This window comes from Neofelis nebulosa, chromosome 7 (genome assembly GCF_028018385.1).
Source record: "Neofelis nebulosa isolate mNeoNeb1 chromosome 7, mNeoNeb1.pri, whole genome shotgun sequence".
NCBI classification, from domain to species: Eukaryota; Metazoa; Chordata; class Mammalia; order Carnivora; family Felidae; genus Neofelis; species Neofelis nebulosa.
In genome coordinates this window covers 83796276-83818713 of record NC_080788.1, presented here as the reverse complement: position 1 = coordinate 83818713, position 22438 = coordinate 83796276, and the positions used below count along the sequence as shown (strand labels likewise).

The 22438-nt window shown below is 38.5% G+C and overlaps 1 protein-coding gene across 9 annotated transcripts in view; it reads right to left on the bottom strand.

The window, feature by feature from the left end:
* The window catches only part of NPAS3 (neuronal PAS domain protein 3), an 857324-nt gene that overhangs the window by 425196 nt on the left and 409690 nt on the right, over positions 1 to 22438 (bottom strand). For 7 of the 9 annotated variants that reach the window (XM_058738778.1, XM_058738780.1, XM_058738782.1 and 4 more), the window contains one exon: positions 18843 to 18925. In XM_058738778.1, the coding sequence (XP_058594761.1) occupies positions 18843 to 18925 (83 nt within the window). The remainder of the gene's footprint in view (positions 1 to 18842; positions 18926 to 22438) is intronic. The other 2 variants (XM_058738779.1, XM_058738781.1) reach the window with 1 other exon arrangement.

Sequence of the window (22438 nt, the reverse complement as noted above, 5' to 3'; positions counted from 1 at the left end):
CCCTACGCCCTGGCATTTGGTTTCAACCTGACATTCTATCTAGACTCATCTCTCCTGACCCTTTTTTACCTACCATGTTGAAATCATTATGTGAATATCTTTCTTATAATACTGTATTCTCCCTGAAGGAGGGAGATCTCTTATCAATATCCCCAAGCTTCAACTCTGGACTAGCACAAAAAAAAGCACTCATAGATTCTTTTTCAGTCAAAATGAATAGAATGCCAACACTAACTTCATAGAGCCCCCATACTGTATCCCCACAGAACCTCTTCCTACATCTTTGCAAAACTCTGAGCACCTGGACATTCCATTCTTGTAACCTCGAGGATCTTTCTGTCCTCCTGCACTTGGTAGAATCATGCTCACCCACCAAGTCCTGCTCAAGGATCACACAACGTGTGGCACCTTCTCTGATTTTCAGTGTAGAACTCAAGACTTCTGTCTCAAGGCTTCCTTTACGTTTTAAGTCTTTCATTTCTCTAGGTCTGGTCCTCAAATATTTTATCACAATGTCTTATTTTTTATCTGTCTCCTTATCCTGACTGGAAAAGTCCACAAGAATGAGAACCATAACTATTTCTTGGCATTTGCAGTAACTAATTGCAAAATCCAGTAGTCAATAATTACAGAAACACATATGTGTTGAATGAGTATGCAAATTAGTGATAAACCAACCATCATTTGACTTAGAGGCCCTTGTGACAGTGGCTCCACCACCACACCAACCCTTTACTCTGGTGACTATGGGAGACCACACTTTCCATACCTCTCCCCTTCTTCTCTTGCCCCATCTTGTAGGACTTAGGTACAAGTGCTGGCAGCTGCCAGGCTATTCAACTTCTGCATCTGGATGCCTGAGCTGAGCAAAGACAGAGACCTGCTGTGATGACCTTCTGGGTACATGATACATCTGATATCCTGAGAGAATCTCCATTTTTAGTCATAATCTAACCATTGCCAGCAATTTAGGCCAGAAGAAAAGGATAATCAAATACTGTTGCTGGACAGCAGCACAGAGGTTCTCCTTGGGTAAGCTCCACACTTCTGAATTTTGCCTGCGTGAACAGTGGAGTTGGAGGAGGGGATCTATTTTTCTTTAGCAAAGCCGACTGCTACCCTAAGCACCCAAACCCAACTAGTGAGGCTGCCTTCATGGAAGATGAGCTAATCATTCCCCTTGAAGACAGGATATTCTAGACCATATAATCCTGAGGTATCTAAAAAGGACCATCACTCATCTAATGTTGTATACAGACCAACCTCTGGGTAGGAAATATATGCAAATATGTGTGAGACTCTGAGTTACAACAAACCGAAAATTACAAAGCCCAGGCCCTTGTCTAGGCTTACAAGTCACTTCATTTGAGGTCCTGGGTCCATGTTGGTTTCTTCACCTCAACATAAATGCTTCAATGCTAAGATCAAAGGACCTGAATCAAGGGGACCAAATCAAGCCTGACTGTATACACTAGATCAACAGGAATACCACAGACATGGCCACACCCAAGACTGACATAACACATTTAAGAATGCCCTAGAATGTCATTAATGCGGAGTGCATATTTTCTTCACTAAAATATCTGCTTGCAAAAGAGAAATCAGAATACAGTATACAAAGCATGTAAGGATGATCACCTGATTCCTATTAGTGTCAATCACTGTTTTATATCACCTTGCAAAATCTGTGAACTTCCCTAACATATTTAAAGCTTAGTAAATGTTTTAATTTTTTTATGTTTATTTATTTTTGAGAGAGAGAGCACAAGTGATGGAGGGGCAGAGAGAGAGAGAGGGAGACACAGAATCCAAAGCAGGCTCCAGGCTCTGAACTGTCAGCACAGAGCCTGACGCAGGGCTTGAAGCCATGAACCGTGAGATCAGGACCTGAGCCGAAGTCGGCCGCTTAACCGACTGAGCCACCCAGGCACCCCAATGTTTTTTATAACTTAAGTGCAAAATTTATCATAATGAAATAGAAGGAACATAGCCATTTAACCAAAGTCTCCAAAACCATTTATAAATAGGTTCCAAATACAGCAACAGATTAAAAAGAACAAACAACATAAATCATTGTTTTCTCTTATACCTAGCCAGTTACCTACTAGGAATTGATGATTTCAATAAAGATAGAAGGTTACATAAGCAAATGGTTGAAAGTGAAATAGAGCTATACATTGCCCCGCAATGCATAACTCTTGCCCATTGGTTTTTCCCGCTCAAGATACTAACCTGAGACAAATCCGCCCTTTTCTCTTTTTAAGAAGACTTCTGGGGAATGCAAGAGATGAAACGATGAATTGGTTATGTTGAGTCACTCAGCTTGCTATTAGGGCAACCATGATTAGGTAAGAAAAGAACTTACTGAAAGGCAATTACTCCTATTTTAGGGACTTGAGTCTCTTTTTTCACATGAAAAGAGGAAAAACCTTTTTGTAGCTTTTAGATTTGTTGACCATTTTTCTATGATGGATATGAACAACACTTCACATGCACTGAGCTAAGCCATTGGCCTAAAGCATTCGATCCCAATTTTCCTTGAGCACTACTACAGTGGCCAAAAAAATCCTTAGTTACAGAAGTGCTCACAAGGACACCCACACTCATCTATGTGTATACGCTCCTCACCATCACCACCTTCCTCCAAGGAGGGCCTTTCAGAAATGACTTGCTGTGGGTGCTTAAAACCTATCACTCACACAGCCCAGGTTGGTCCTGTGAAAATCAGCTATCATAAGGCCAACATCACTGCTTTTGACAGCTGTCTTAGCAGAGACCCAGACATACAGTCATGCCTCTGCTTGCTCATGCCATGGTAGCTGTGTCAATTTGGACACCGACTGCTGGCATAACCCGAGCAGATGCAGAACCCATATGTGCAACTCCAGATAAAATTTCCAAAGCACTGGCATCTGGATGTCAGCTTTTCTTTCCTGGCCCCACAGCTGAATGTTCTGCTAGACCTGATTGTTTCTCTGCTGGGGGTCGGTCTGCTCCCACCCTGTTGTATTCAGTGGCACTTCTAGACTTCTGAGTGTTTGAAAACAATAGCTGGATAATCACCTTATGCTGCAGCACACCAGGGATTTACCTGTTTCATCAGCTTCTGTATGTACGGGAAATCTGAAAAATACTGGTGCCATTTCTTACTTTTTATAAATTAAAAAACAAAACAAAACAGCACAACTCCAAAGATCACAAACATAGAGCACTGCGTCTATAACGTCTATAACGGGTACTGGTAACCTTGTATTTTTATGTACGAAGTTTCCAGCAGGGAAAATTAGCATGAAAATAAAATGCAGTGTGCCAGATAAACTTGTGTCCGTGTTTCTTTGATTCTGTGGCAGCTTCCCCACAGCACTCGAACAGCTGTGTGGCACAGGCACCTACCTCGGGGAAAAAAAAGCAAGGGAGGGTCTTTATCTACACATCACTTCTCTTTACTTGCTCCTTTGCAAATGAGCCATTGGATGAACGTTTCCTTCCAGGTGGGAGTAACAAATGAGAAAAAGAGATGCTTCCCAAGTGTGAATCATCACAGATTAAAAATTCTAAAGCCTTCCTCCAGGGATAAAGAATAGCTTGATAATAAATTGACAATGACGTGTCCTCCCGCTCATCTGTGCCAGCCTTCCTGAAGCAAAGACCCTCCCTTCTCTGCACACCAAACCTACTCCTTTTTCAAGGGACGAACAGAGTCTCCATTCTGATCCCCAGTGTGTGGCCCAGGCCTCAGTGAGGGAGAACTGGAGAGAAAGGAGCTTTGTTTGACTGTTAGGAACTCCATCAATTAACTTTCTTTGTGATAGATGCAAATGTGGTACATATACTGCTATCTCTGACAAGAACATGAAACTGATTAAGACTTAAATAAATATTGTACGATGATATTGTTTTCAAAATACACATAGAAGCTTTAATACTGCGTGCTGACTTCGATTCAAATGATTTAATCTCAAACCAAATAAAAATCTTAAAATCTGTCCATTTTTTTAAGAAATTGAATTAAGATACAGAGTTAAAATACACCTTTTCAAGGTTTTATTTTATTTATATCTTAAGGTTGGTGCCTTCCTTTAACAATGAAACTAAACCACTTTTATCAATGACTATATAGAGATTGCTTAAAACAAACCTGGGCTACCAAGCGTTTCAGTATGAAATAACTTACATTTGGTGTTTTAAACTTATTTTACAAAACATGGAAACTCTCAATCATGGCTATTTTACACACATAAATAGAAAACAATGAAGGCAAACAGAGCCAACTACTCCTTCAGTGACAACATGTGGATCTCAAAGTTTATTTATTATTTTTTTAATACTCTGGGGAACAGCTGGCATGTATTTTATTCCCAATATTGTCTTCTGGCAGAATGATTCATGTAAATAAAGTAGCAGATTAGCATGTTGGGAAAAGAAACATGCAGAAGGTTAAGTTTTTCCAGTTCTGAAAAACTCAAAAATAAAAATCCCTGCTGGGTATTTTAGGAATGTAGATGAGTTGACCAACCTTTAGGAAGTTGGAAAACCTCTATTCCTTTGTTTGGTATTCTTCCTAAGTGCAATCATGCAAAGCCTTTAGAAGGAATTGTCCTCTCTTTCAAAGGGGCTTGACTTGGGCACAGTTAATCATCACTGTGATAAAGCAATTAAAGGTATTCATAATTAGGACTAAACCAAATGTAAGTAATCAGAAAATTAAGGGGAAAATGACATTATGATGAGACTGTTTTCTTTAATGACCTCTTGGCTGAGAAGGACATTTTTACATTGGTGCTTAGGGACTTCGGTGTATAATGCATTAACCCTACTAAGATCCCAACATGTAAATGTCTTCTTCAAGCGACTGCAATACACCTTGGAATCAAATAGTATCTCTGACTTAATTTTTTCTAAGTTTATTTATTAATTTTGAGACAGAAAGGTGGGGCAGAGAGAGGGAGAGAAAAGTCCCAAGCAGGCTCCATGCTGTCAGCACAGAGCCTGATGTGATACTCATTCCCACGAACATGGAGATCATGACCTGAGCCGAAATCAAGTGGTAGATGCTTAACCAACTGAGCTACCCAGGCCCTCCAGTATCTCTGACTTCTTAACAACACTGCCCAAAACAGAAATGCAATTAAAGATCAATCTGCTATAAGTTAAGATGTATTTAAATAAATTCAAGTCATTCTACAAACATATTGAGCACCTACTGAAAGTACAACACAGGAGAGGACACAAAGATGAACAAGACATGATTCCAATTTTCAAATTGCTTACAATCTACTAGGAGATACAAGACACATATGCCAACCTTTTAGATTTTTTTCACAAGGGTACATTCATGTATTTCTAAATGGAGAGTTTTTAAGTGTATGAGTGATAGCTGGCCCTGAAAATGGTATTCTATTTCCTAAGTTTTAATTGTAAATGAATTCACTGGGATTCTAGATCCAATCTCCAGACCTACACCTGTCATTCCAGTTTAGAATACAAAAACTTATTATGTATTCTTTGAGAGAAGGAATAACACCTAAATATTCTCCATAGCCATATTAGCTGTGTCTTATATACAGTAGCCTATCTATGAATACTTGTTCAATATGAATATATTGAGGGTCTGTATTTTTCCTCTGAACTGGACTACATTTAAGAGGCTAGTTATGGGGCACCTGAGTAGCTCAGTCTGTTAAGTGTCCGACTTCAGCTCAGGTCATGGTCTCGCGGTTCCTGAGTTCAAGCCTCGTGTCAGGCTCTGTGCTGACAGCTGGGAGCCTGGAGCCTGCTTGGGATTCTGTGTCCCTCTCTCTCTGCCCCTCCCCTGCTCGTTCTCTCTCTCTCTCAAAAATAAACCTTAAAAATATTTGTAATAAAGAGGCTAGTTATATAGGTTTCCTAGGTTTTCTATGTATTCTGTTCTAAAAAATAATGGACAGTGATCTCAGTGGCAAAACCTGTCCCCCCAACCCCATCTCCCAATTATAATAATTCAGAACAATCTTCAAAGATCAAGGAAACACCATCTACAATTTAGATATTGATCAAATTAAGTAATATAATCTCCCTTTGGATTAATGCTAGGAGTTAAAGATCTCAAGGTTAATGCAGATGTTAGTGGCAAAACTGGGATTTTTGTTTAACTAAATGGATTTTAAACTGTTATTTTCAATGGATGTGACTAAGAGGGAAAATGCAGATGTAAAACCAAGAAGGATATCCTCTCCCACCTGTATTTTCATGTTAAGCATGGCACTCTTTGGGGAAAAATTACTTCCTGCTTTTTAAAGTTTCTTAAGTTTTTCTGAAAATCAGGGTAAATTCTTCAAACACAGTTGCATGAGATTCTATTAGACACAGCTTTGTTGATGTGGCCCAAAATGATTTTCCTCGTCTTTCAGCCTCTGCAGGCTGTCCCAAGTCTCCATTTCTGTTAATGACCTATTGCTTCTGTCTGATTCAATACAGCCCACTGGCTATGGAAATGGCAAGTCTCAGCAGGAGACAACAAAATGGTCAGCAAACAGGGCTGAGCCATGTCATTTTCCTCAAATACTTTCCCAGGAATGAAATGACAAGCTTTAAAATGTTGTCTTCTGCTCAGGGCAAATATTTCTTTATTAAACAAAAGTGCATGTCCTCTCGTTTCCATTCAAACCATAGCTTTAAGTATGTCACTTGAAAAACTTTAACAGTAAAATGATTTAATACCTAATATTTCCCTTATAATTCTTTTCCGTCTCTTTCCCACGTCCACTTTGGAGTTCTAATACCGGCTGTGTCTGTCACTAAAGGCTGTGGGTCCTTAGCGAGGCACTTTACCTCTCTGGACTTCAGTTTCTTCATCCTTAAGTGGAAAAGGGTAACAATACCTAATTCAAAAGATGGGTCAGGGGACCAACTGGGATAACGCATGTAAGCAGCTGGCTCAGCGAGTACCTGTCACACAGTTAAGTCTCAATAAATGTGTGCTAATATACATAATTATTATTCTTCCCAGATTTTGCATAGTTCCGTTTAAAAGTCTGCATCCATCCAAATTACTTTGTGCTCGGATCCAATTTTAACCGTTCAATTTTAGAGAATCCACAAGTTACTTTACTTTCCAATGTTCTTAGCAGAATGAGACGTTTTTCATACAAAGTTCCTATTCTTATTCAAATGAAATCCTTCAGATACTCTACAGTGAAGACTGAAATAAACAGTGGCAAGGGAGGTATCCCACCAATTTCAGTGCATGACACGTCCTGAGAGGGGACTGATTTATTTCAGTCTCAAGTTTTCCCCCAATATAACTACATCGTAGTCTTCAAAGAAAGCCAGGTTAGATGATTATCAGTTAGTTACCAGTCTGGCACATGCCGTTTAGTAACCTTCCAGTAGTTTGATCTGTAACAATCCGATTCCTTCTAAAAAGAAAATAATAGAGCTTAACTGTGAATCCAGGGAAACTCATCATTCAGCCAAGATAACTGGTACCAACTGAAAGGACCAGGCCTGGGTACTTTATATTTAGAAAGACCCAAGAATGTCTTCCAGAAGATTAAATGCTGTCTAAATTCTGGATTGGGCTTTTACATTCAGTTCACCTAAATGTGATCTCAAGAGAGGATACAGTTGATCTTACTATGCATTATTAAATAGTTACTGAGTTTTATCTCCTATGTGACTACAATTCTAAAAGTATAATTTAAAATGTCATTGAACTATCCTTATGGATTAAAGATGCAATTAAAATAGTCATTGATATTATCATTTGCCTTTGTATTTATGTAGAACTCACAGACTTCCCACTCAGAAAAAAAGAAATTTCTGTTTCTTTAGGTCAATTCTACCCTTGGTGTAATCTCCACACCAGACTAAATTTACTAAAACATGGTATCGCCCTAAACGGAAGTATGAGAGTGGATTATCTCAGAGGGTATTTTTCTGGTGCCCTGAAGGGTCACCTGCATTTTTTTATCTTTAGAAATCAGGCAAACAGCTGCTCTGACCTGACAATTCCTGCAGCAGCTATCTAGCCTCATGGGAATTTGACTAGGCTCTTCTGTGTGGGTAATTCTAACCGTACACATTTTATTCACCCAGTATAAGAAATACTTATAATAATTTCACTAATTCACCCAAATGCTTCTTTTTCCCAACAGAGGCAAAACAACACTGTATGGCTTTTTCTTCTCTTCCACAGGGTTCTATTCTGCTCTCACAAAATAACACTGCGTCATGGATCTCTTACCTTGCAATCCTCAATCATCAGACCCTCCATCAGCAAGTGTCTGGGAAGTGACATTCACAAGGCACTAGCGGACCTAATACAAAGAGCAGGAGTCTCCGTAACCTGGAACATCTGAGGCAGCTCCAGGGCTGGCCCACAGGTGTGTGCCTGCCTGTGGTAGAGCGAGAATGGAGCCTAGTAGTAACCCCCGGACCCTCTAGCAGGCCCCCTATAGAGCCGTCCTCTTACTAGTTCCTACAGATATCCATTACTGTGGTCTTTTAATAGATATAGTATTACCGAAGTCTGGCTCAGAAGAAGAAAACCACTTGCCAACATGTATCAGCCACGATGTGCTGTGTAATCTCTCTCTTGAAATCAGCTGTTTTTCCCGTAACTGTTTTCAAAGGACAAGGATCACAGTGCCACCTCGCTTGATTTACACAAAGTCAAATGTACAAAGGGACAAATAACCTTTGATAGGGAGACAATATTTTTTTTATTTACTTTCATTTTTTGCAGCTGTATTTTTTGATTTTTCAACATTTTTTCCATTTTTTTTTTTGGAATTTTGCATGTTAGAGGTATTTGATCACATATGTGTGCACACATACATGCACAAAGTGGCACAACTACTTATGGAAGATTCTTCTGTAATAAACTTTTGGTCTTCAAAAGGCTAGTGAAGTAGACTGCAGATGTGACATTATCGTATAATAATTGTTCAATTATGTGTTCAATTTAGCTCTTATTGTATTTAGAGAATTTTTAAATATCTTAAACCAATTTTGATTCAATTCTTCTGAGCCAGACTTTCCCCAAGTGTTTTGTAGAAGCCTAGTGTTCCCGGATGCTCACAAGTGTCTGAGATCAGCTTAGTTTGGGAAACAAAGCATATCACTGCTCCCCAATCCACCCCTGCAAAGCTTTCCTCAAACTCAAAAGCTCATAGGGTCCAAAAGGCTTGTGAAATTCTGGATACTCAGCTGAGAAAGCAGGTCTGGCGATATTGACTGTGATTTGGTTCCATAGTAAATGATAATCAGCTGGTATCACTGTCTCCTGTCATCCACAGCTGATGCTGGTAACAAGCATATAATGTTTACTACCACCAAGGCCTACTCTAAAGCCTAAAAGGGCACTGTAACATGACCCAGATTTGTAGGTGTCTACATGCATCGGGAAATTATTCATATTGATATTTGACACCTAACCCTAAGATGTGCTAAGACCTCTGTCCACTTTGAAAATTGGAAGTACAATTATCCTTTTGCTCCACTTTAATCTCCAAATAACACAGCAACCCTTAGAGCCCAGAAAGAAAGATGTTTCCATACCTTCAAAGCAATCTTCCTGTCAGCACACACTGAGCAGAAGCTGTGCAACCACAACATTGCTGCTCTTTTTCTTCTTCCCTGACCTCGAACATACGTGACCATGCTACTGAACTCCTATATTCTAGCGAGGCCAGGACCCTCAAAGGCTCCCACAGACACCCACGTGAACATCAGACTTAAAAGTGGATGTGTGTGGTGAGTGAGGGTGGCGAGCCGTGTAACTCTAAGTTTGTAGGCCCAAGAAGTGCTGGTTGACCAGCTCCAAGCTGGAGAATCAGATTCCCACCTGTTGCTTCAGGATGAAGCCCAACTGGGCCAACTTCTGTTAAGTAGTCATCATGCACCAGGTGCTGTGTATAGTATCTCATGTAATTCTTACAGCAGTCTAGGAGGTAAAAATCACTGCCGTCTTCATTTGGGGGTGAGAAAAATGAGGCTTCGAGAGTGTAAATAAATTGCCCGGATCCACACAATCAAGATAGGGGGTTTGAATCCAAACCCAGGTATAACTGATTCAAAAGCCTCTAGTCTACATTGTACCAAACTGTGTTGGTCTGTTTTGTTACTGGTCTTCTCAATTTTTACTGGGAATGCTGGGAGACAAAACCATGACTCATATTTGTATCTCAGCGTTTTCTCCACTCTCTGATGCAAATAAGGCACCCCATAAATATTTACTGAAACCTAGAATCAGTATTGAGATTCATTGTCTCATTTTCCTAGATTCTGGCCCCCCTCAGGTAATTTTGTGATCAGAAATCCCTCACTGTTAGCACTAGTTCTAGTCATGTAGCAAAAACCCACATCTTCCCTCCTTAGTAAGTTACCTCAAACCTCTCCCCTTCCCCACACCTCTCATACTACTTCTCAGTGAACGATGCCTTTTGTCTATTTTGCAAATCAAAGTTAGCAAGGTATCTGAAAACCTGAAGGTATATGTATGTACCTGTCTTATAGGTACACGTGCCATCGTAAAAATCCTGCGAAGTTCTTCCTTCAGCTCTTGATGTGGAAAGATGCCCATTCTGGCATTGCAGGTAATAGATTTTGTGCAACATGTATGAGGAGAATCATATGTGCACTTCAAGGTCTCCTCCACACAATTTGGTAGCAGTGGATGATGATTGCTTTTACCTTCTGGTTTTTCGGGACTTGCAACTGGCTTATTTCCACTTTTCTAAGCAAATCAAGGTGACTGTACAGTATGATGAGAAGAATAATGGCATATCTAATTTTGGCCTAGAGGAAATGTTGATTCTGGAGTCCTTTTATAAACTCTACTTTTTCTAGTTCCTTCTAGGTTGCTAATGAGATTATTCTGACAACTCCTTTGGTTGTTCAGAGAATGATTTTCATTCTCAAGGTGAAAATATATTCTTACTACCAAATTTAGAATTTTTACCGTTAACTAGCTTACACTACCAAATATAAACACCATTTATGTAAACAGATAATTGACATTGTGTTCAATAAAAATACTTAACTTGCTTTTAACCTGAGAGGATTATATTAATAATGCTCCTGTATTCCTGTATTCGTAATGATACTGATAAGTATTAACATTTTTCCTCAAAGTCTTGGGCATGATTCTGGACTACCCAACATACAGACAAATATTAGCAGACACTTCAACACATTCTATATATCAGGTTTCTGGATTAAGCACTTTTAACTGTACTATCTCATTCAATCCTCACAACATGCCTGCCGTTGGCTACTATTTATGATTTTCTCCATTTTCAAGATGAGGAAATTGAGGCATAGAGAGGGCAAGAGACGGTTCTAGGTCTACACAATTACTAAGTGATGAAATTGGGATGTGAACTCAAGTTAGCTGGATGCCCAAATCCATGCAATAAAAGAATCTTCCATACTCTGTCCCGCATCTAGAGGAAATGGATACAAACCGACTTGGAAACAGAGAGGTGAGATGAAGCCCTAACTCTGGGGTTAACTCTGATTTTGCTAAGACTTTTTTTTTTCTTTCATTTACTCAACAGTTATTTCTTGAGCATTTATTATAGGAAAGATTGAAATTTTACACTTAGAATATTCTACTATTACCACTTGTTCTGGCCCACCTCTGAAGGATATGGGAAACTTATACTATATTTAATGGGATTTGACCTTTTTATTTATTTTTTTATCTTTAAAAAAATTTTTTTAACGTTTTTATTTATTTTTGAGACAGGGAGAGACAGAGCATATACAGGGGAGGGTCAGAGAGAGAGGGAGGCACAGAATCCGAAGCAGGCTCCAGGCTCTGAGCTGTCAGCACAGAGCCCGACACGGGGCTCGAACTCACGGACCGTAAGATCATGACCTGAGCCGAAGTCGGACGCTTAACCGACTGAGCCACCCAGGCGCTCTGGGATTTGACCTTTTTAGAGCAAAGTTTCATGACTTATTTTTCCAAAGTATGGCAAATCAAGAGCCTTAATGTTTCATATGTATGTTTCATATGTGTATACATATGTGTGTGTGGTGTAATACATACCACATGTGTGTGCGCACACACACACACACACACACACACACAGACATGAGTTAAGGCAGCAAGGATTTTTTTTAAGGACAGGTTTTAAACTTTCACAAGCATAAAATATTTTCTTACACTCAATCATGAATGTGATTTTATATGACTTGTTAATTTTGAAGAGTAAATCATACTTTTTCCCTTAAAATGCAATGCTCAGGCAATACAGTACTGTGAAATAATGGTTTGGTCATCAACTTCCACATGCTTTAGTTTTTCAATTTTGTGAATGGGGATTTTGATAAAATATACATTCTTTGGTTAATGTGAAGACCAGTGAGCTAATCCTTGGCAAACCACACTGAGATTCTCCAATGAAACCAATTTCCTAAGTATAAAACATTAATCTAGACAGAAAATACATGTGAAATGCAGAGCAATGCCTGCTTCATCATGGCCCAGCATCTTCAAGGACGTGTACACTGCTGGTAGGAGACCCACATGACTCCTCTAACATTCCTTTGTCAAATTAGATAAAGGACATACACATCTCTTTTATAAACCCTCTTTCAAAAGTTATGAGTCACCCATCTACGTTTTTCAGTTTAAACTCAGGTCAGTTTCTAATAGAAGCTGTGAATTAGCTTCCAACATTAAAAACATTTTCCTATCAATGCTGATACCTTATATGAGGTAAGGAAGGGAGACAGGTGAACAATAGAGTTAAGAAATTTCTACTTCTCTTTCTTTTCTTTTTAAATAAAAACACTGTAAACCTTACTTGCAATTGTTTTACAGCTCAATTGATAAGGTGTGTTCCTTTTTTTTTTTGTTCAAGAAAATTTAAAAGCAACTAATTTAAATATGCAAAATTATCTTGAGTTGTTCATACAAGTGAACTTAAAAGCCGTGCAACACAGGAAAATTAAGTAATTATGCCTCCAAGTTATTTACTGCAATTAAGCTCATTTATCATATGCAAATTAGTGCAAACTGGTCTCATTAGTTACTAAATTACTCAATATGAGCTGAACAATGTAGCACTCCAGTTTGTAATGAAAAATCCCTGTAGAGGCAAGCAGTATCAATTAAGCTAATTTGCATATGCAAATATATTCACTAACTTTCTCTTTTTCTATATTTAGTTTTACATTTTCTTACCATTTCGGATCACAGGGAGACCAAAGGGTCTCTCACCTTTCTCTCCTTCTTCCATCACAGCTAAAGAATACCTCTATTATTTGAAGTTCTTGTATTTTTTTAGCACTGATATCCAGCAGGATGTCACTTTGCCAACAAGGACCACCAGGAGTAAGAATATGCAACTTCTTAGAGATAATCATTTCTTTTGTAAGTTTCAAGAAAGTAATAAATAAGGGTGAAATTCCAATTCATCAATAAAATGGAAAACAGACTTGAACATTATCATTCTCTTTCATAGATGTTTTAAAAACAGTGCCATCAAATGTAAAATGAATGTTGGCCTGGCTAGGCAGAAGCTTAAATAAAATAATTTGGATCTTTGCAGGCGTCAGCTTTGGAGCTGTTTTAGGAATTATTCACTTCGCTTTGTCCAGATGTTCGAATCGTACTACTCAACCTTGTCATAGTCTCTTGCCCAATGAGATTCAAGGAGATGCTTGATATGAATACATTTGGCATTCTCTACCTCCAACCTCGACGTTGTTATACGTAGCTTCCTCTGCCTATACAGCTCATCTCTAAAGAATCGTTTTCTTAGTCTTCTACCACTGAACCAGGCCTAGAGATGGGAGCAGGACTGTGCCTAGAATACTTGGATAATAACAAAGATATAAAATGTCACAAGATACTGTTCATTTTGTTTTCCTTACTACACCAGCTACAAATTTTTAAATATTTCTGGCAGGCAACTTAGATGTTTTCTTCTAACAATAATGCTGCAGGACCAAAATAGTATACAGACAAACTAGACAGGACTCCAGGATACGTCCCTAACCAGTCTTCACAATGTGATGAATAATGGAAACATGGACATTTCAATGTAAATCTTGATTTGATTTTTTCCCCCAAATTTGATCCCAAACAGCTTTTTAAAAAACCTAGCCTCCTCTTTTACTTGAGATATGACTCTACTCTGTATACTATGGATGAGATGTTGAGAGAAAGAAAACCATCATGATTAAAATCTGACATTTTATTGAGGTATCTGGTGCCATCCATCTCACCCACATAAATCTATGACTGCTTTGCCTAACAAAGAGAAAAATAGCTACATTTGAGTTCCCTTCCTTCCCACCATTTTAGGTAAATACATACCTTAATTCAACTGCTCTGCTAAGGTAATGGCCAGATTTATGGTCTTCTTCTACAAGAAGGTTGTTCTACCAACAAATGAGCCTTCCAAAAACACTCCCCTAGTTTTTCTGGGGAAGACAGGCAGTCATGCAACCATTCTGTCCAGCCTTTTCTGATCCACCAGCAGTCAGAAAACTCAGGTGTTATAATCCTACAATGTTTTTGATGGTTCTCCCTTGGTCTCTCTCAGGAGACCTGTCCACAGGATCCTCTGGTAGCTTGGGGCTTGAATGTTTTAAGAGCAATGCAAAATTTCTTCATGTCCAGAAATATTGCAGGGTCAATGACACAGATATGGGAGGGTTCATGGAACACGGCCAAGCGCAAAGTGACACACAGATATCATGCTTCCACCATTATCTCTCCTTAGGGCATTTCTTAAAGAATATTCTTTTTATTCTCCCAAGACAGCTTCAATAATAAAACATGTGGGTACTTATTAGGATTGTATTCATCTAGCTCACAAAATTTTATTGTAATATCTACAACTAGTTAGGGCTAAAAACCACTTTTCACTCACTTATATATACTTATAGTATGTAATAGCTGCTAGCAGTGATCTGTATTGCCCAATGTAATATAACATATATGTCTCTCTCTGTGGTTCACCATAATGTGCTAATAGTGAATACAAACATGAACCTTAAAATCTTCCATGTACAAGGTTTGATGTGATTGTTTTAACACCTGTGAGGTGAGTAAAGCAGCATGACTATGGAATATGCAAAAACAATACTGCAATTTTAACTAACAATTATGTAAGCATTATTTACAGAAAGAAAAAAAAAACTCAAAACCGTCTGCTAAGGGCATGCAAATAATTAAAGTACTCCATTCATAAATCTGCACCTAAGGGAAAGTCATTCTACTAGTTAATTTTATGAGGTACGAAGATGATATTTGTGACTATTTTGTGTTTCATTAACTCTGATAAGAACATATGAATATTCTCTCTGATCTCTAAATTGGGAAAGTAAAAGTAAATATCACTCATATTTCTTGGTATTAAGGAAATCATGAAGTGGGAATAACAACGCCCTAAGAGAGCTTTTAAAGCAGGAACCAAATCGGTGCTTAGTCACATATACTATATTCAGGAAAGATCCCACATAATGACCTGAAGTTCTTGAATTTTTTTTCTTAGCTTGTACAAAAAGCACAATTCCTAATCTTGACCCCTTGCCCTTCTGCTCCTCATCTGATTAATACAAGTCAAAGAAGAACAAAGTGAACTAAAACGACTTGACTCAGGCCCAATACATACACTCCACAGTCCTGCATGTGCAAGGCTGGCATCACCTGAACCCTCAACTCTCCTGCAGAAGATCGCTCTGCCTTAAAAGTCATGCCTGAAACAGCTACAGGTTCATTGGGGCCGTAGTACTGGTCAGAGTCATTATGGAAGCTTTCACGGGAATGATGTGAATGGCCACCCCAGAATCGCACAGGGCACAGCCTAGGCGATGGCCTTGCCTCCACCCACCAGTAGTAGACCATTAAAGTGGAAAATAACACTGCAGCAGTTGATTTTATATTGATAAAACACCATTAAGTTAAATGTTCCCCCATCTCAGCAGGAAAGAAGTCAAAGTGTAGAGGACACAACAACATTTTTATATTTTCCTTAGAGAAAAATGGCTAATAGGATATACATAGCAAAAACACATATTGCAGTCCGCAGGACGGGTGAAGCAAAAATTCATGAGTCTATGTTCATCCTTCACCCCCAACTCTCTACACAAAGGAGTCCTTAGCCCACCATCCCATGAAACGTCACTGGGGACACAGGCAGCAGGGAAGCATGGGCACTTGGTGCAGAGAAATCATAGGCATTTTCTGAGCCCCATTCTGGCATTCTGAACTGACTTCTACCTCACCTTCCAAATGCCATGGTTCCCACGCCTACCTTTTTGACCACATAGGTTTTTATGAGATGTTTGCTAAGGAAGGAAGGGGAGGAAAGAGCAAAGAAAGAATTCATCCCTGTTCTCATGAAGTACTTCACCAGGAAGTCTCCAGACTTCACCAGGAACCCTCCTGGTGAATCAACCAGACTTCACCAGGAACCCTCCTGAAGTAAAATAAGGAAACCATCTTATGCTTGCAGACCCAGTGGGATATTGTTCAATGTGGTTCTGACAAGGGTCTAGGGGCTCAACAGTCTCCTGCAAGGAGGGAAGAAAACTAAGACAGCTTAGAGAAGGCTTTTCTTGTTACTATGACTTTCCAAGCCCTTCTTACCCACAATTCTAATATTTCATTTAGAAGAATACATACAGCTTTTCCCACTCCTTAAGTACTGGTGTTAGAATCAAATGCTATGAAATTCTAGTTTCTATGACAATTTCAAAATTATCTACTGCAACCATGCTTGGGGGCCTGAATTTCTTGAAAGCCTCCCTACCAGGATACTTATGCTTCCCCTTGGAGCCAAAGACTTTGAACATATTCCAAATGTGGACAGCCCTATTTAGTTTTCTTGAATAAAGGTGATTTTTTTTTCATCCATTTCTCTCCCCCGCACTCTGAAGCCACATGGAATAGCTAATACTTTTTTCACATGACATCTTCAAATAGAGAGGACATTAATATCCCTTTTAAATCATGTCTTTTCCAAACTAAATTTCACTAAACTCTCTGTCCACTCTTCATGTAACATGATTTTCTAGTTCATGCACCAGTCTGGTTATTCTATTCCAAATGACACTCAGTTGTCTATATTTTTCTTAAAGCATGTTGTCTAAGTTGGGTGTGACCAATCCTAAGAGCAAAAGAACTTAGCAGCCTCATTCTAGAACCCTTATTCTCTCAATGATGCCAACTGTTGAGCTGACATTTGGGACAACCATTATATATCCTATTTACATTAAGCTTACATTAAACTCCTAAGTTTTGCATTTTATATTAAATTCTTGCAGCTCCCAAGTCACCCTTCCTTATAGACTTTGGACTCAAATTTCAGAATGAATTGAGAGGATAATAATCTGGGGCTACTGTTTAGACCATTTGTTTCAGTGACTAAGTCTTATGCACTGATTGCTTCAGAACATAAACTGAAGTCATCCTGAATCACATCAGAATCTAACAATGTATACAGCATGGCTCATACAAAACTTACAAAGGAGATTCTGAACAAAGTATGTACAGGAAAAAAGGAAATAAAAATTTAAAGACATAGGAAGAAATATCCTCTCTGTATCCCTGAAACCAATCTACCACAAAGGAACTGCAAATGTGTGCATGATAGAATAACAAATCCCAAAGTGTACTTCAATAAACATCAGTTATATAGGAACTTAACAGACATTAGCAGAGAAATGTCAGAATAAACAAAACTAAGCCATGTGAGGATTTTCAGGGCTTAAATGTGCAAATGTAAATTGTGGCATCTCAGACCTAATGAAACATCAAAATTATCTCAAAAGTCTCTTAAAAATCATAAACTTCTGGGCCTCACCCTGAAGATTCTGCTTTAGTAAGAATGTGTCCTTCAAACAAGTATCTCAGTTGATTCTGAAGCTGCCAGCCAATGAGCCAGCTCACAGAACCACTGAGATTTGACCAGGGAGAATCTGATGCTCACAGTTTTCCTGGGTACATACTCCCAGAAACAATATGCTAGATCCAATGAAAAGCATAACCAGTTTTTTCAAATAAGCTGCCTACATAACCCAAACATGTCTGCTTTTCTAATCCTACATAAGAAATGTATCTTACATAGTTTAAAAAAAAAAACAATCTTTGGCCATATCAACATTTATCCTGGTAGCAGAAACACTGTAAAACAATTATCCCTGGATGTGTTGAACTCACGGCAACGTCGTAAGGGGAAATTGTTTTGGAGTAAGCGAGATGCTGAGCTTGGGATGCATCTTATCCAGGACTAAATAACTGTAGTTCTGTCCTCGTAACCCTCGCATTTACTTGTCATGGAATTCATTGGCCAAATCAGTTATCATTATTTGTCTCCTTTTACTTAGAAATCTACCTTAAAATTTCATTCTGAGAAAGCTTATAATTTGGGGAGGCAAACGTGAGGATTGAAAGCGCTTATGAATACAAACTCAAGCAAAGAACAACTGAAATTTGGCAACACATAAAAATGTCACATTACTGTCACAACAAAATTTTGCTCTTCCAAAAACAATATATATAGCTCCAAAGACACACACATATATCCACTTACAAATGCAGCACACACACAATCATTCTGGGAACAGCCAGCTACTATACATTGCACATCAACCGAATAGTGCAATTTATCTCAATTATTACAGCACAAATAATACTTGCCCTCCCTTTCTCATTAATATTCTCTCAAGAGATGGCTTTCTAAAAAGAAAAAAATAAATTCATAAGAATTTCATAATTGCAACATAAAACAATAGTCATATACACAGCTGATATCTAAAAATGTATTTTAAATCAAAACTAAACACATGGATTTTTCTTAGTGAAATATAAGCAAGCTTCTTTCTCTTTTAGTTACCTGCAAAATGTGGCTTCCCAAATGTGCTTCAAATACTTCAATGGCCAGTGCACTGGGGCTTCTCCTTCGTTGTGCACCTATAACTTATTAAAAAACAAAGAAGAAGAAAAAGAAAGAAAAAAGAAGAAAAAAAGTTAAGTTGGAGCTCTGAATCGCACCTTTTAATTTCTAATTACATCACTCATCTAGTTACTACACGAAACATCTGAAAGAAACCCAGCCTCGTGTTCATTTCGATTCTGCGTTGCTGAGCAAAAGCAGAGACTAGGCTAAATTTTCAACTCAGAATATTAATTTCTGCAAACACTAACCAACTACATTCAGACTTTTGTTCTTTTAAATTTTCATTTTGGACTGTTTTTCCTACACTGGAGCAAAAACCTGAACGTTTACAACATTCCTTTAAAACAAATGGGTAAACTATTTTTCTCCAAATGTAAGGATTGTCATTTTTAAAGCATACGTGTACTGCCTCCCCCACCCCCTGAGCCATCACCCCAGAGACCTAAACTTTTCGTATCGTCTAGGCTAGGAAAAAGCAAACAGGAAAATTTTTTCACGTTCTAGGGCAATAATTTTATTACAATTTAATAAGCACAACATGTCGGATAAGAGATTCCGATTAATGACTGTTTGCACTAGCATTACATGTCTCAGGATGGCTGGATCTCATATTTACCCAACACTCACATGCAACTATTCTTACAGGACCCACACGAAGCCCAGGCGGACCCTTGCCTCCAGCGTGCCTCACCAGGTCAGTGACCGTTTTCTTATCTGAATACTCCGGTTCCCCTACTAACTTCTAGTCGGTGCTTCCCTTCCTGAATGCCCACCGTGTGTTGTCCGTGGGCACCTGCACTCAAGGAGCCCCCACCAATCCTCAACAAAGGGGAGTTTAATGCAGGATATTTCTCAGATCCAGGATCAAGGGTCTTTCCTTCACTAATATTTTTGCATGAGGTCATGATTTGCTTTCAAATCTGTTCCGGGTATTTTTTCTTTTCTCTTTCTCCTTCTCCTCCTCCTCCTTCTTTTTTTAAATAAGTTCTCAAACACAAAATTCTGCTTTACCATAATTTGTCAAGGATATATTTAGATCTCTCCCTTATTTCCAGCAGGTCAATTTCTCAAGTGTTCTTGCTTTTCTTGACAATGTTATTATGAACCTCTACCTTCCTCAAACCTACACACTATGAATTGAAAAAAAAAAAAAAAAAACCCAAACCCCTACCTTCTTACTTCTAAGAACACTTTCAGCTAGTTGACAAGAAAATTCCAGCAAAATGCTGCTGGGATAATTCTGCTTCATTTCAGTTACTAAGTCAGTCAGTTGGATCCATAGCTTAGTAGGGATTATAATACAAATGTACTTATGATTATTGTGCTGTGCAGAAGTAGGCAGTTTACCCCCGCAATTGTGAGTTAGTGTCTGCAGTGTCTGAAAGGCACTTTGAAAATAGCATGGGTGTTAAGTATCATTATGACTGGCAAGAGGAAATAAAAGGGGCATTTTTTTTCAATGGGAAAATTTATAAAATATAATTGAAGAGTGATTATTATCAAAGAATATTCCAGCTGGAAGGGATCTTAGAAATCTCTATTCCAACTTCCTCATTTGCTTCAGAAGCAAAACACACAATAATTTTAAAATAGAAAACTCCGTTTTCTATCCTAACATTAATCTTTGCTATAAGTATAGACTTGGGATTTTTAAAAATTTAATATTCAGATATATTTAAGACACTACGACTGTGTGTGTATGGGCACATTTCTGATTAAATTCCTATTCTAACATGCACATTACTCCCTTCAAAACTCCTTTGGCATTTTTGATAATGCAGCTGTCTTGCTGAATACTGTTTTCAGTTTCTAGAGTGTTAATTGCACATTATGGTAGCTTGGTGTGAATGATCCCACATGAATAAAATCTGCAGTCTTTTTTTTTTTTTTTTTAAGATTGTTGGGGGGAGCTTCTGGGAGGCAGGAGGGTTGAAAAACTTCAAAAGTGTCCACTCTCTTTTTGAGGCAGTAATTAGGATCCAGAAAGCTCCTTATTAATAACAGTTCATAATTTATGGGCATCTCAGGACTCCCAATTATCAAGTTCAAAATAAACCACTACACTTCGCAGAAGAAATGGGCTGGTTTGAGAGAACATAGACTGTTCTCCAAAAAGCTGGATTCAGAAGAAGGCCAGGAGAGCAACAGCCACCAACCTACAGAGGACCCTAAAGCTTCACAGAAAATATAAGGAGAGGTTTATTTACTAGGAGGCCCAAGAGGCATGCTCCAGTAACAACAGATGGCAGGCCAACTGCCTCCTGGAATGATAGGAACATTGACTTTAGTGTAGTGCTGCAGGGGTTATTCAAGCCTGGCCATTGATGGCCTTTCTTTTCCTGCCTTTTCTTCACGTAGGGCTCAGGCTCTACTCTCAGTAAATGCTGCCAATGCATAAATAATATGGAATTTTATTAAAAAAAATTATTAGTCAGTCTGGGGATCCCACATGTCTTCATCAGGTCTTCCATCCATGAGCCCTACCTGCATAGTTATTCTTCTTTGTTCCTCAGATCCTCTAGAAATGAAAGGGTGCGTCCCGGTACATGCTAGCATCACACACAAGTATCTTGTAAGTGGTTTCATGCTATTCTATCCCATGGCATTTTTATGGCACTGGAACTTCTCTTGATTTATATGTTTTGCACTTATGCAGGTGATGTGGGGCTGTAATGACAGTTCCTAATTTTACAACCAACATAAATATGTTAAACAGGAGCCCATTATGCCCCCGGTTGAAGCCCAGCTCTGACTCCAGCATTACTGGTAACGAATAGATGTTAAATACGCGCTTCTTGTTTTGTATTTTTAGCCTATCGCATTTGGAGAATGGAGACAATAATCTGGTAACTCAGGAACAATGCAGATGCAGTTATTCTGTTCCTCTACGTTCATCTCATTTCGTTAACAGAGTATCAGTAATGCCTAAGAAAAACTAAAGAGGTGTTTCCTCAGTGAGTCCATCATTTTCAGCAAAGTAATACACTGCTTATGTATGAGGCTCTCTCAGATTTTTGATGTTTGGAAGTTAACAGTTTCTAAAACCACGTGGTTGTCTAGATGCAACATACACTTACTGATGAATGGGTCACTGTTTCATCTCATTTACAGACATATTTCACTTATTTGTTTCCTCAGATAAAAGACATTACCTTTTGAAATTTAAAGAGCACTAATTAAATTAACCGAACAAAAACACAAAACAACACATTGCTAAACAAATGGAACATGGAACCCTTATCTGTGACTAATGTGTCCCTGACTCACTGACAGTGAAGTGTGAGAATTGTGTTAATTGAACAGCTTATACAAACAGTTGAAAGAAAGAAAAAAAAACCAGCAATACAGTAATTCAACTTCAAATCTGATTCAGCATTTACTGAGTATCAACTTGCTGTTGAAAATCGCTAACTACTGTAAGGTAGCTGGTGTCATAAAACCTTATAAACAGTCAAAAGAAAATTGTAAGCAATTCAAAACAAACCTAGGCCCAGCACATAATTGTCAACAAACACCACAACACTCATGTTTTG